The sequence below is a fragment of the Podarcis filfolensis genome, assembly GCF_964270895.1.
Source record: "Podarcis filfolensis genome assembly, chromosome: 10".
NCBI lineage: Eukaryota > Metazoa > Chordata > Lepidosauria > Squamata > Lacertidae > Podarcis > Podarcis filfolensis.
In genome coordinates this window covers 8716010-8731575 of record NC_139612.1, presented here as the reverse complement: position 1 = coordinate 8731575, position 15566 = coordinate 8716010, and the positions used below count along the sequence as shown (strand labels likewise).

At 43.0% G+C, this 15566-nt stretch overlaps 1 protein-coding gene across 16 annotated transcripts in view; it reads right to left on the bottom strand.

Annotated features, from left to right (window-relative positions):
• Positions 1–733: 733 nt before the first annotated feature.
• KIF21A (kinesin family member 21A) overlaps positions 734–15566 on the bottom strand; it is a 100034-nt gene continuing 85201 nt past the window's right edge. For 8 of the 16 annotated variants that reach the window (XM_083574911.1, XM_083574904.1, XM_083574913.1 and 5 more), the window contains 8 exons: positions 15475–15513; positions 10859–10995; positions 9166–9346; positions 7644–7808; positions 6103–6220; positions 4642–4812; positions 3825–4024; positions 734–1937 (listed from right to left, as the gene is read on the bottom strand). In XM_083574911.1, the coding sequence (XP_083431037.1) occupies positions 1844–1937; positions 3825–4024; positions 4642–4812; positions 6103–6220; positions 7644–7808; positions 9166–9346; positions 10859–10995; positions 15475–15513 (1105 nt within the window). In that variant the 3' untranslated portion in view covers positions 734–1843. The remainder of the gene's footprint in view (positions 1938–3824; positions 4025–4641; positions 4813–6102; positions 6221–7643; positions 7809–9165; positions 9347–10858; positions 10996–15474; positions 15514–15566) is intronic. The other 8 variants (XM_083574915.1, XM_083574908.1, XM_083574916.1 and 5 more) reach the window with 1 other exon arrangement.

Sequence of the window (15566 nt, the reverse complement as noted above, 5' to 3'; positions counted from 1 at the left end):
TCATCAAACCTAAATCCAGCCCTGACGTGTATGCAGGCTGAGTGGCAGGTGGCAGGGCTCACAGCATTAAAAATCCAACAGATCTTCCTCCCCAATGCCATAGCTTTAGATTCTTGGAAACAGCAAGACAGGCCTGTTTCTCTTCTCTCCTCCAGTCCTAAGGCTGCCACAAGTTCCCTTTGTTCCCTTTCAGCCACAGTGATGACAGCACCTCCAGCCAGGTGAAGGGGGGATACATAAGCCCCCCTCCTCAAGCATCTCTGACTGATACCTCCTCTAGCAAGAGGTCACCAGCTTTTTCTTTTTCTTTAATTGCCATACATCCTTACCTATGATATACCAAAGACGGTAATCAGTGAGCTGATTGCTACATGCATTCTTCCTTTTGTTGCCTGTATTATTAATTTTATTTCAAAATAAGTTTCCGCGTTTAAAAGGCGGAGATTTCAGATATTTTCTTTGTATTCCCCTCTGCCATCCACCTTCAGATAATGACCAGGGTCGCAATAGCACTGGCAAGCCTTAACCCTTAATGACTGCTCTTTGGATTAACAAAGGCCATTAAAGAGTAACAAAGCAATCCACAAAGCCTGAATTTTTAGACTGAATGCCACAGGGTTGCTTACTTCTTTGTACAGTACTTGGGTCCTGTGCAGTTTCACCTGGTCACTTTAATTTCTCTTCATGTATTGCGCCAAACAAAAGTAGCGGCAATTAAAGTGTTCACATTCAATTGTGTGGGTCTTTTTTTTTTTTAATGTAAGCATCAACTATCACAAGCCGTACATTTACAAGTTCATATCCTCTACCCAACAGCAAACCCAATAAAACACTGTTCCTAAAACTTGCTGAATTTACAAATGAATGTTCCGAAAAGCTGGATAAATTATACAACCCTCTCGTTCAATATCCACACTCAAATCTACAGCAATTAAAAAAATCCACACAGGCACATTGTTAAGATAGTCTCTCTTTACACCCCATGTATTTACACACGGCCTTTTGTTGACACAGTTGCTACTGTTCTTTTAACTAACTCCAAGGTTCCACAAACATACCTAAAATATATTTAGCAGCATATCAAAGTATGTTAAAAAGGAAGGACACCTTGTTTTTCCTCTTAAATAAAACATCGTGAGATGACGGAAACATAAGAAAAATAGATTAAGGTTTTTCTGTAAGAATACTGTGGTAGGCAGAGCACTAATAAAATGTTAATAATTCGACAGCATTTTAGTTTCTAGTCCTGAGCACAGAGTAGACGCAGCTGCACAACTTTGGTCAGCAAGAGTATAATGTTAACAACTAACTCAGGTTGTATGGCATTCATTGTTAGCATGACACAGTCAGGGCAGTAATCCGTCTCAAACTAAGACTCCGCCCCTCCCTTACACTCCAGTCTTAGTTTCTTACAGCAGCATAACATAAGTAAACTTCATAGGACCCCCGCTGCTCTTCCATTAAAGGCTTGGGAAATGAGACAAGAGATATGCTGGCACGTTCCATACAACCATCAAGTGAAGCTCAGCTGAACAGAAGGGGTCAGAGAGTGAGGTACACAGGGCACTTTCACATCCTAGGTTACAGGTCTTGAGACAACCATTCCAGGGCGAAAGGCTTCTAGTTTGTTCAACTTACAAAGCTAATAAATGCACACAAATCCAGCCGTTATATGTGAGGCAAGCATACCACCAACAGACTAGTGTTTGAGATATAGTACAGAAGGCAGTTCTTAAGGGCAGCAGTTTCAGCAGAATACGACACACTTAAATGGTACAGAAGAGCTGCATCTTCTTCTTCCTCTCCAACTGCAAGCGTGTGCATAGCACTGCAACGCTCGTCTTTAATTACTGGCCACATCTTCGCTTGCATCACCAGGATCGGAGATCTGTCCATCGAAGCTGCAGGGAGCCTTCCAGATTCTCACAGTCCGATCGCTGCAAAATATTTTTAAGCAACTGAATCTATTAGCGTGAAGTGGGAAAAGGAAGAAGCAGAGAAAAGCCGTTTCCCCATTTATATACAGTAAGGTAAAGGGACCCCTGACCATTAGGTCCAGTTGTGACCGACTCTGGGGTTGCGGCGCTCATCTCGCTTTACTGGCCGAGGGAGCCGGCGTACAGCTTCTGGGTCATGTGGCCAGCTTGACTAAGCCGCTCCTGGCGAACCAGAGCAGTGCACGGAGCGGTACCTATTTATCTACTTGTACTTTGACGTGCTTTCGAACTGCTAGGTTAGCAGGAGCAGGGACTGAGCAACGGGAGCTCACCCCATCGCGGGGATTCGAACCGCCGACCTTCCGATCGGCAAGTCCTAGGCTCTGTGGTTTAACCCATAGCGCAGTACCCGCGAATTAAAAAACCAAAAACACTTCCACTGAAATGTTCCCTTAATCAAAAGCAGTCTCTCGAGAAAGCGAATGCAGAGCAGCTCAATTATTTTTAGAGACTTGCTAGTTCAAGCAGAGCAGAGATTCTCAAATGCGTCCCACAACAATTTCATTGCACCACTGTGAAATATAGGAAACAGACTGAGAAGCGCAGTGAAAGAGGCTTTATATCAGACATCCCCAAACTCAGCCCTCCAGTTGTTTTGGGACTACAACTCCCATCATCCCTAGTTAACAGGACCAGTGGTCAGGGATGATGGGAATTGTAGTCCCAAAACAGCTGGAGGGCCGAGTTTGGGGGTGTCTGCTCTATGTTATTGATTCTGTTGGTTCACTAGGCATAAAGACCCAAGTAAAATAATAGCGCTTAACATTTATAAGTACCAAGTAAAAGTCACATAGTCATGAGCAAGCTTTTGAGCTGATCAGAATTACGAGGCTCCAGAAGAGCTCCAGTATAGCTGAAAACTTGCTTACTAACTTGACATTTACACTAGTCCTGATAAGCTATTATGCTACGGCTGTGTTTTAATACATTGTATTAAGTATTATGGCATGACATCAAAGCCATTTGACAAACAAAGGCTCATTAACTGCAAACAAGTAGCTACATCACAAACTTATCTATTTTTATGCTTTTCCCTTACAAGTCGCTTATAGCATAATATTCAATAAAAATACATGTCTCCATATAAAACAATTAACATTTTACATTGGGTAGTTTTTTAAACAAACCCAACCAACCCAAATAATAACACAGTTTAAACCTCTGCCAGCTATGACCGTAAATGTGAAGAAAATTAAGTTGGTGGTTCACAATGTAGACAAACCCTTTGAATTTCTGCACGTACTGGAAAGCAAAGAAGATCACTCACTGCCAGCATAGGCCCTATGCGGCCTAGGACCCACGTACCTACGGGACCGCCTCTCCTGGTATGCCCCGCGGAGGACCTTAAGGTCCATAAATAACAACACTTTGGAGGTCCCAAGTAACAAGGTGGTTAGATTGGTCTCAACTAGGGCCAGGGCCTTTTCAGTACTGGCCCCGGCTTGGTGGAACGCTCTGTCACAAGAGACTAGGGCCCTGCGGGACTTGACATCTTTCCGCAGGGCCTTCAAGACAGAGCTGTTCCGCCTGGCCTTTGGTTTGGACCCAGTCTGACCCTTAAGTTTCCCTCCCCTTACGGTTTTGATCTATGGGCTACTTTTAAAATGAGGTTGCATTTTAAATTGCATTCTAACCTGTATTTTAAATTGGTTCCCCCCCCCCCCATTATGTTTTTATTGTAATTTTACTGGTGTCAGATGCCCTGAACCCAGCTCTGGCCAGGGAGGGCGGGGTATAAATATATTTTTTTTATTATTATTGGAACTGGAATGCTCAGAATTCTTTCCAGCTATGCAGCGTGTGCAAAGAACATTAAAAGCAACTCACTCTGATGCAGTAAAAATCTGGCCGGAATTGGTGCAGATGGCATTGATGGGACTGTCGTGTCCCTTGAGTTCACTTATTGGTGCAAATGTATCTACATTCCAGAGTTTCAGAATGCCCCCGCGGCAGCCGCTGAGAAGCACGGGGGAACCGGGCACAAGTCCAAGAGCACAGACCCAGTCCTTGTGGGCATTAGGAACTTGCTGAAAAGACATACCACAAAATCAGGTTGAGAAACAACATCATCCATAAGGAGGGGAAAGGCAAGCAGTTCGGTTCTGAAAAATGCATCAGATAATATGAAGCAGAGAGCAATGCACCTGATTAAATTGCAGTCCTCAAACATGGAATACTTAAGTCCACCTCTTAAAAAAACTATGACTTGCTTACTCCAGAGCAAGTTGGCAATATAGCATCTACTGAAATTAAGAGTGTGTGCTTTCAAAGTTCTGTCTCCTAGTCCCATATTTCTCTACTGCATGATCAAACACATCCTCTGCAATTGTGAAGGTTAGAAACTTCCATTTAAGATGGATGCTGGGAATTTTACCAGAATTCTGAGGACCACAAATAAAGGTCTATCAACATATAGTATGCTGCACGTTGTCAATCCTCTGCTTAGGCGAAGAAAAGCCCAGCTGATTTTGGTTCAAACAAAAAATTTCATTCCAACCTTTTCAGATTCTAAAATCAGTTTTCTAGACCCAAATACTATTATTTTTGGCTTCCAAAATTTCCAAGCCTCATTTTGGAGTAGCTGAAGAATTTCAGTTTGGGGGCAGCTCTGTTTTGCAAGGTTCCTATTATATTTCAACAGTACCTGGATGAGGTCTTTTTGAGCCAAGTCCCACTTTTTAATTCCATTATCTCTGGATCCACTAAACAGGTTGTCTCCCATAATAGTAAGCGCTTCTATGCCGTCATAATGGGGAGGCTCAAAGTTGTGTGTAGGGCTTACAGTTCCCAGAGCTCCTTCAGTTACATCAAACATCTGAAATAGGAGCAAAAACAATTTCAAATCTGCAACATAATCTTGGCCGGGAATTGACGAAACATAAATACCCACTCAACATAGTAGTATTATACAAACGTCTACAAAGGATTCGTAATAGTGCAGTAGTACCAACCACTAATTGGTTTTAATAATTAACTAATTCAATAAAAATGATGCCTTGTCTGAAATATGTAACCCTGCACAGATTTACTTACCGTATTTTTCGCTCTATAACACGCACCCGACCATAACACGCACGTAGTTTTTAGAGGAGGAAAATCCGTAGGCATGCCACCCATAGGCATTCCCTCCATAACACGCACAGACATTTCCCCTTACTTTTTAGGAGGAAAAAAGTGAGTGTTATGGTGCAAAAAATACGGTAATTTCCCCCTTTTACTCAAATGACAGGTGTGTGTTTTTTGGACAAATGTTGCCATTACTATCTCTTCCCATCTCACTATCACAGTATCGCAAAGAATGGACATCAGATTATTACACAGAAAACAATTTGAGGCCTTTTCGCTACACGGTCTGTCAACTTCATATTTTATAACCACAACAGCCTCAATAGCAAACTGTCACCAGATGATCAATAGCAATAACTGTGTGTAAACAGAGGTATCTATAGGAAGATTAGAAGATTTGACACCCTTTTGTCTATGCAGTAATTATGAACCATAAAAATTATACAGAATTCATGTCAAAACTAAGGAGAGGCCAGAAATAACATTCGGAATAATTCTTAAAGAAGGGAATGAAAGCAATTCCTGGGATTAGGTTGCAAACCTAAGCACAAATACCTGGGAGAAAAGAAGGGACTTTCACCTCTTAGTAAGTCCGCATGCATACTAATATTTAGGAAATAACTTAAAACTCTATGGAGGAAATAGTATGTTTTCTTGAATAATGAGTGAAAGTTAATCCAATTATTTTATCCTCCAACATCAAAACAAAAACCTTAGAAGTTCCTAAAGACTTTCTGACTTTGAATTTATATTTTTCCAGGCATAGGTGAGAATGTCAGTTTGACTAGCCTTTTCTGGAAAGGAAAAAGGGAAAGACAGACCAGCAGTGCCATCCTATACGTGTCTTTATGCTCCATTGCACTTAATGTGGTTTACCCCCAGTTGTGGTTATAGGACTGCAGCCTCAGGCATTGTTCTGAGTAGTAATGGAGTGCAGTGCATTTTCACATCTTGCAGGGAAAGAACCACAGAAAATTGAAACCTATTCTCGAATCATGTTGTATTACTCCTGTGGTAAAGACGCAAAAGGAGGCAATACCTTGATATAGTGATCCTTTGAGCCAGTAATTATGAGATCTTGCCCATTGGAAATGCGGTCTACAGTAAGGCACATAACAGGGCCCAGGTGACCAGTTAGTTTTCCTGTAGACTGGAACCTAAAAAAATGAACAGAAACAGGCAAAGTGACTTAGCTTTAATTATTTCAAAGGAAAAGAAAGCATATCTCCTGCCCATTTTCCGGAAATGCACTGGAAATCAGGCTTTGATCCCTGCAGGTAGTTATATGGGTATAGGTGGGAGTGAAACACCACATTAGTAACAGCAGGAATATCCAGTTTTGGGCAGAGTAGTTTAAACGCTGTATTTTGATCCTCTCCTACTGACATTCTTGATGGCAGGTGAATGCTACCGGATCAGAAATAGCTGTAAATATAAGGTTGGGAGTTCCACTTATGACTTCTTTTCCCCCCAAATTTGTGCCATTCTTTGTGTTATTTTGCACCTCTTAATTTTTCTTCTCTGTTTGTTTCATTGGCTAAGTTCATATTAGACGCCATCAGTCACGTACAACCCCGCGTCAGAGGGTGGACAGCATTCCACACCAAAAATCATGGTTAAAAATAGGAGGCTAGCAGACTTCAACTCCATAGCAAGGCTTAGGCATCACTGTAGATCAGGCATCCCCAACCTGCAGCCCTCCAGATGTTCTGGCCTACAACTCCCATAACAGGACCAGTGGTCAGGGATGATGGGAACTGTAGTCCAAAACATCTGGAGGGCTGAAGGTTGGGGAAGAGCCCTTTCTGCTTATACAAGAAGTCCTGGACTATGTGAAATGGAATCCATGCTGTGGTTCTTCCTTGTGCGGCTGCCTCTCTTCCTGGAAACTCGAGAGGACCTGCGCTGCCCAGGCAACTTTAGCATTCCCTGGTGCATCACCATTCATCTATAATAATAATAATTTATTATGTATACCCCGCTCATCTGGCTGTGTTTCCCCAGCCACTCTGGGCGGCTTCCGACAAAACACTAAAATACAATAACCTTTTAACCATTAAAAGCTTCCCTTCAGACAGCCTTCAGGTGTCTTCTAAAAGTCAGGTAGTTTATTTTTCTCTTTGACATCTGGTGGGAGGGCGTTCCACAGGGTGGGTGCCACTACCGAGAAGGCCCTCTGCCTGGTTCCCTGTAACTTGGCTTCTCATAGTGAGGGAACCGCCAGAAGGCCCTCGGCGCTGGACCTCAGTGTCCGGGCAGAGCGATCTACAGCAGGCATCCCCAACCTTCGGCCCTCCAGATGTTTTGGACTACAATTCTCATCATCCCTGACCACTACAAGACCAGGGCTTCTTGTATAAGCAGAAAGGTATGGGGGAAAGCCATAATGCATCAATTCCCACAACGCAAACAGATCGTGAGAAGGCCTATAGACCCAAAAGCCTATAGGATGTTCCCTACTATGGACTATTGCCATGGATGTGTCAGTTGGCAAACAGGGGGTGAGGAGAGCACTGGCTGCAGCCACACTGGGTTTCACAGGATCTTCACATGCTCAGTAAGTATTTTGGAAAGCTTTACCTCTTCAGGTCCCACATTCTCACTGCATTTCCTGCAGCTGCGTACAGAAATGTGCCTGTTGGGTTGAGAGCGATCTGGTTGATCTGGTTCTCTCCAGCTGGAATCGTCACTGTTCTGTTGGTACTGCCAGAACATGCATCTACTGGCATCGCCTGGCCTGAAGACCTGAGTTTCACACGGAGAAAAACAAGAGGAAAATAAACTTGCAATTATCTAAGAGGGAAAAACACACACCAAGTAATTCCATCAATCCCACAAGCACATTGTATTCTGAATGTGGACAACGGATGAGGGGAATCATCCCTGCAAAGCATCCAAGCCTCTTATAAGCAACAATTCCAATGTATTTATTTATATCTCATTTGTATATTGATTGCCCTGTCTAGCCCAAATATTCTGAGCAGGCAACTGGGGAAAATGACAGACATGGTTATGGTGAGCCTTTCAGGTTCAAGAGTACAAGATAGATTCAAATGCCACAATATGACCAATGTTTGCTGACTTTTCTAGTTCTAGTTACAGCGAATAAAATACTCCCCAAACCAGGTGCTTTTTTCCTTTAAAAAAAGTTTAGGGGTACTCTCATTTTGACTCAAGAAAATCACCATTTTTTAGTTCAAATGGGGGAAAATAAATACAGTAAATGGACAAAAGTACAAAGATTCGCAAAATGTTTACAAAAAGTACAAAGATTCGCCCCACCCCACCCCCAGAAAAAAAGCACTGCCCAAAACCATGTGTAAGTTATCAATCCATTTCAGAGGTCTCCAAAAAAATCAAGAGTTCTAAAAATTGGCAATCCATCTGCACATGGGTTGAGCCATCACACAACCAGGATGCATGTATGAATTACATTTGCGAATTGAAGACGTCAGTATGTAGGGGGAAACTTGAAATGTAAACTGATGCCTCAAAAGTCAGTGGTAGACTATATGCTTTCCAGTGCCAGATTACTCTCTGGCTAAAAAGGTATCAGGAAACAGGGGCAGGAAAGATATTGCCCTGTGGTTTTGGAGAAGCTTTCAAAGTAAAGTGAAATCCATAGTCTATAATAACTCCTGAGACAGGAGAGACTGGTTGAGGTGAACTCAGAACTTGCTGAGAAACAAGACTCTTCCTGCTACCTCACATCCCTTTCTTTCAGCCTTTTCTACTTGCCATCTTCACCTAAGCTCATCATTTTTGTCCATAAAGCCTCTACTATATGCTACCCAGGTGCTAAGTGCCCACCTAGAAGCAGATATTAAAACAACAAAATACAGCATCTACTTTTTCTTTCTTCCATCACCCCACTCCTCCACACTATAAGACACAGCCATCTGTCTTAGGCTGCACATCTTAAAATTAGTAAATTCATGCAGTTTTTCAACTCAATGGGTTTTACAACAAAGTAGCTGGGTTTTAGCCTAAGAGCTTTAAGATTAACTACATTTAACGTTAAGTACAATTTTCTCACTGCTTACTGCAAAATGGTATGCCAAATGTTACTGTTAAAATTCTGCTTTTCGGAGTTGCAACTTACGTTAGCGTTCGGATACACTTAGCAGAATCGCGGATGTCCCACACCTTAATATAAGATGTGGAGACTGTGAAGACCAAGCTAGTATAATTACAGTATTTTACAGATACTACATTGTTGGGATGACCACCCAGAGACATTATTTCCTGTCCAGTCACCAAATTCCATACTTTACACGTGCGATCTAAACAAAAAGAAAGCAGAACAAGCAAATTAAAAAGTGGATAACATTGTAATACACTGTGCAACACAGATATACTGTTTTGGTGTGTGAAACAACTTAGATACCACCCAATCACCACTAAATTGCAAGAGTAAGAAGCCCCGTAAGAGCACAATACACATTTCTTATGCATTTATATTGTATTTTATATTACAGTAGGCTTCACTGGTTTTTTAGCATACTCTTGTTTGGTTCCCAATTTTGCTGTGGAGATTTCATTACATCTTGAAGAGGAGCTGAATAATGATAAAGGGGAAATCCCTTTTATTTAGAATCGCCCTTTTGCTTGGTTTTGCAGGGTTCCTTTTGAGTAAGGAAGGAAAGGGTATGAAATGACTGTGGTCCGCGGCGAAATGGCCTGTTTGCTAATTCGGGAACTTCCTATGTGAAATGTTTAACTTGCTATATGAGGTGTAACAGGAGAAAGGATGAACTAAGAGGGTTGGAGACAACACTTGGGTAATACTCGCTTAAGCAGGGTAGGGCAAAATAAGGAATAGCAATGGCCAGTTGTCTTCAAGATGTTTATGCTGAGGATCGCCTGTTCACAATGTGCATGGCCCAGGAGTTGGGGTGATGTATGTAATGTGCCATAAAAGCTTATGTACACTATTAGCAATGCCACAGATGGCTGCTCTGAATCTTTCTGTGTTTTGTGAAACTATAACTGGATCTGTTTTGAAATCCTGGTGTGGTGTGGTGTTACTTGCACCAGTGCCAGTGGCGTAGCGTGGGGGGTGCAGGGGGGGGCCGGCCGCACCGGGCGCAACATCTGGGGGTTAGGGTTAGGGGGCGCAAATCCATGGGTTAGGGGGCGCAAATCCATGGGTTAGGGGGCGCAAATTACTTGCCTTGCCCCGGGTGCTGACAACCCACGCTACGCCACTGACCAGTGCCTCTACCTTTCATGAACACAAAATAAAGTCTTTCTTGATTCAGCCCCCTCTCTCTCTCTGTGGTGACTGACTTTCCAGCCACGGACCCTTGAAAGGGGAAACCTCCGATCTCTACCAGCGAAGCTCCCACAGAACCAGTGTTCTATATTCGTTGCAGCCTGTACACAAAACTACTTAGCTGCCTCACTCTGAAACAACAGTGGCTTGTGAATAGCCTTGAAGAGAGCTCCACGAAGAGCACAATGCATTAGTTCTCAGGACACCTATGGCGGTACCCAGATTCCTCTTTCCCAGGAAGTTCCTGTGGTTGGTGAATCACCACTCCAGACTGTGGCTTCAGTATCAATATCATTGCTCTCAGTACCACTCCCTGCCTTCTTTAACTTCTGGCCTGATGAAGAATTCTGCAAAACTCCAAAGCTAGCAATTATTTGTGATAAAGACACTGCCTCACGGTGGATCTCTCCACCAGTTGCTTGCCTCCCTTCTTAGTAGTCAGCTTTCTCTCTTTGGGTAGCCCCATGGGTATATGAAGAGGATTCAGAAAGCTGCAAGACCAACAAGAGACATGTCAAACCTTTTGATCCTGTAAAGAGGAGGTCGTCAGTAGAATCGACACAAAGCACAGCCTTCGTATGACCTTCAGCAATGTGGATACAATGAATTGGAGAAGATCTGACGCATTTGGACGAAGAGAATGGGTTGATTATGCCTCTAGAAAAGGAAACAAATGAACAGTGGATTAGAATTTGTGACAGGTCATTTCTCCATCGTACATCATACATTTTCCCCACCCTGCTAGGCTCCTGAGAGATCTTACAGGGATCTGTAGAATAAGGCAGGCAAATGTGTTGACCTATTTATATACAGCAGACTGCAAGTTCAGGTATTCTGCTCCTGCCACAAAGGACATTTCCACCACTAGCACTGACGGTCAACCCTGATAATTTTGTTGAGCCAAGAGCACCCACTGGCATTGCTCTGCAAAAGCTGAGGAACATCACATCTCAGGGTTCTGGGTTTGAGCCCCATTTTAGGTGAAAGATTCCTGCATTGCAGGGGATTCTCACAGTTCCTTCCAACTCCAGAATTCTGAGACTTTCCAGAATTCCATCAGATTAGGGCATTGGGTGCCTTCTGCAATCCAGACCACCCACTCATACAGATCCAAATTCTGTGCCAGAGAAACCAGCTCATCTAGAACATGGTCAGCTGAATAAGAATATGTGGTAGAAAAAAACCTTCATTAAAATTGTGATGCGTTTTTCCCCCAAATGAAAGGTCCTAATTTTATAATGTCATACATGCTGTGTTTGACGTTTTTAAGGCCACACCTTTAGCTCAATTGTTGATGGGATTCAAATTTGAGCCGATGCCAATTTCTGCCCACTGGAAACAATTTGCGGTACAATTTTTCTCTGTGCCAGGATCTGTTTCAAAGCTGGTGTCCCCTTCATATTTTCAGAGGCTTGTTTCAGGACATTTAACTATTGGCTCTGGTTGAATTTAGCCCTTATTGGTTTGATTCCTGTAGTACTGCTTGGTTTGCAAGAAAGCAGCTAGATTAAAGTCATGTGAATTCTGCTACACTCATATGCATAGAAGGGAAATGTTTATTTTTCCATGCATCTGGTCTCTTACAATTTGTTGCATTAAATTTAAAAATTACTGCTTTCAGGGCCAACTCAACCAAATGGGCAGTTCAGGAGGCAGCTGACTTGGGAAGCAGAAGCAGAGCTCAGGGAATGTTCATCATGTTGAAAGCAGCTTGCATGTTGCTTTTAGCATGGAATGTTTCCATTGCAAGCCAGAGTGGACCCCACAACCCTCAGATGTGAGGGCTTCTATGTGTACTCTGTTTACCTGGCTATGTACTCAACCTGCTTGGCAACCCTGTGCTTGCTTTAAACCTTGAGCAGCCCTTGTTTAAGAACACAGTGAGAGCCCTGACGAATCAGATCACAAGCTCAATTGTCTGGAACAAGGACTGGTCGTCTTAGAATTTGTTGCTGCCATGGATTTCCAGCAGGGAACCATTTCACACATTAACACACCGAACTGGGTTCAGAGCCTTGGGGAACCATAGGGAATGCCCCAGCTATGATTTAGAATGGAGCATGAGAGGAGGGGACCCCTGAATTTTGGTGTCACACAGGTCACTGCTGAAATTCGAGACCCCAAGGTCTGCCACCGATTATGACTTTTACAGTGGTACCTTGGTTTTTGAGCGTCTCGGAAGCCGAACGTTTCGGAACCCGAACACCGAAAACCCGGAAGTAATTGCTTCCGTTTTCGAACGTGCCTCGGAAGTGGAACGGCTTCCGCTGTGAGTTATTCAATTTTTCCAATTGAACTTGCAGCCAGCCCTTTGCGCCTCGGTTGTCTAACATTTCAGAAGTCAAATGGTCTTCTGGAATGGATTATATTAGACAACCAAGGTACCACTGTATAATATTGTTGGATTCTTGCGTTCTGTTTTGGTTCATCTCTTTGGGTCCCTGACAGGGCAGAAAGGTAGCAGGGAAACTGCACAAATAAATGCATGAAGGAATCGTCCATGTGGGATAGAAGGATGCCTTTGCTTATTTTCTCATAGAGGCCGTTTCAGGTGAGGAAAATTTCCCAGGTTTCCAACTCACTTTTCCATGAAGGGTTTAGCCTTTACAGAAATTGGAAGTATGAATGGGTGCTTAGACTGACTGGATACATAAAAAACTGATCCAGGGATGGAGAACCCCATACCATCTGAATGCTGTTGGTATTCAACTCCCATCAGTCCCAGCCAACATAGCTAATGATCAGGAATGAGGCAACTTGAAGACCAGCAACATCTAGAGAGCAACAGGTTCCTCCTCATCCCTGAACTAAATTGACTTTTGGTCTGCATGCAGTTTTGGGTTCCGTTAACAAAAGCGTTGCATCCATGGCAGAATCAACAGTAGTTAAGACACAGCTAACATGTATTCTATCCTGTCAAACGGGGACACCAATACCCCTTGAAACCTCCTTAGTGGGCAGAAAGGTGAGTTCTGTGTGTGGTGTGTGTGTGTGTGTGTGTGTGTGTGTGTTAAATTTAATTTAAGTGAAGAGAAGGTATTAAATTGGATGCAAAGTCAGAAGGAAGTGAGTAGCATATACATTTTGAGAAATGCAGTTGAAGTTATCCTGGCGAGAAATGTATAGTCAGGGTAGATGCATGCAGCACATGGAGCATTTAGTCTTCTAACCTGATGTGGCACTTAAGGAAGAACCAGACCCAATTCCAGATTTTCCTTACAAATGCAATTGCTTTCGAACAAGGGAGAAACTGAATTCCCTGTTGCTTTGAAGCTCCAGCATTTCAGACACAATAAAGGAGTGCAGAGATGCCTATTGAAAGCCCAGTGACGTTGCTTGCTTAAAAAAAAAACCCACACACACCCTAAAGTGGACTGTAGACATGCATAGTGCAAACCAGGTATCGGCAATAAAGAGAAGAGTAGAAGACTTCAGCAGAATTCTCAGGTGACACAGCAGAGAAGAGGTTACATATATCCTTGAAAGGGGCAAAGAATAGGTTGTGTGGCTGATACGCAATAAACTAACATAAAAACAACAACTACAAGGAAACCCTTACAAATGACCGTACTGGAGAGAGAGAGAGGGATGACTGTCCAGAGTATTGTGACAAACATCAAGGAGGAAAAGTGGAATGTGCTGAGAGATGCACACATTGACCTGCTTCCTCGGTTTAAACGAATGGAGGAGCTGTTGCAGGCAGAGGAGCTGTGTGTGCAATATAAAAGCTCACACACAGCTGAAAAATATGAGAATACAGTTGATCCTACCCATGGCCCCATCGCACTATACTTTTACAGCTTTAAACAGCCATGGCTTCGCTCAAAGCGTCTGGCAACTGTAGTTTGTTAAGGGTGGTGAGTGTACTTAAGAGAGCCCTATTCCCCTCACGGGACGTGGGTGACGCTGTGGGTTAAGCCACAGAGCCTAGGCCTTGCTGATGAGAATGTCGGCAGTTCGAATCCCTGCGATGGGGTGAGCTCCCATTGCTCGGTCCCTGCACCTGCCAACCTAGCAGTTCGAAACCACATCAAAGTAGTAGTAGATAAATAGGTACCACTCTGGCAGGAAGGTAAACGGCGTTTCCATGCGCCAGAAGCGGCTTCGTCATGCTGGCCACATGACCCGGAAGCTGTACGCCGGCTCCCTTGGCCACTAAAGCAAGATGAGTGCTGCAACCCCAGAGTAGGTCACGACTGGACCTAATGGTCAGGAGTCCCCTTTACTTTTATTACCCACACAAAGCTACAGTTCCCAGGGAAGAGGGATTATTGATTGTTCAACCACTCTGGGAGTTGTAGATCTTTGAGGGGAACAGAGTTTTCCTAAGTACACTCAGCACCTGGAACAAACTATAAATCCCAGGATTTGGTGCGGGGTGGGGGGGAGAAGCGATGGATGTTTAAAGTAGTATGACACTGCTGTAAATGTATAGTGCATACAGGGCCAGTTTGTCTGAACATGTAATCTGAATTCAGGATAATAAGAAATGGAACTCCTATCGCTTTCTGTTTTTGGCTCATTTAGAAGTTGCTTATATATCTCCTAGCCTCTTTATTTATAGAAAGGAAAAACAGTCTTTGCTCAGTACCTAAGCTATAGGAAATAAAAATGCTAGTAATTACTGCTATTTGCTCTTTTTTGGTGAAACAGATTTTTCCCTTCAGATATGTTATTCTGCCCATCTTTAGAATACAATATTATTGTGAACAACGGCACAGGATATACGGAAAAAAACACCTGACTTTTACCACACAGTTCAATATAGCTTTTCGCTATCAACAAAGCAGATTGAGGACAACAAAAAAGGTGCATATTGACCTATTGTGTTTTCCAGGGATTTAAAAGAAAGAAAAAATGTGTCTAAACAAAAAGAAGTGAACCACACACACACAAATTTCTGCCCATTGAATGCTATAAAAAGTACACATGCTGGACAAAGAAAAAACCCACACCAAATGTTTTACGTTTCCATCACAATAAAAATAAAATGATGCAAGGAACATATGAATGTTTCGGAGGGGACACGGAATAAAGAAAGCCATGCAGAAAAGAGTTAGTTAACTTAAGAACTGCAGTAAGGTATTAAACATATCAATAAGATTCCAGAAGATGGAAAGGAGGAAGAGAGAGTACCTGTGTACCTCCGAGAGAGAGGAATCACTTTCATCAGACCTACAATGAACGGTGGTAGGATTACGGAAAAAGAATACAGGCATCAGCAGAGT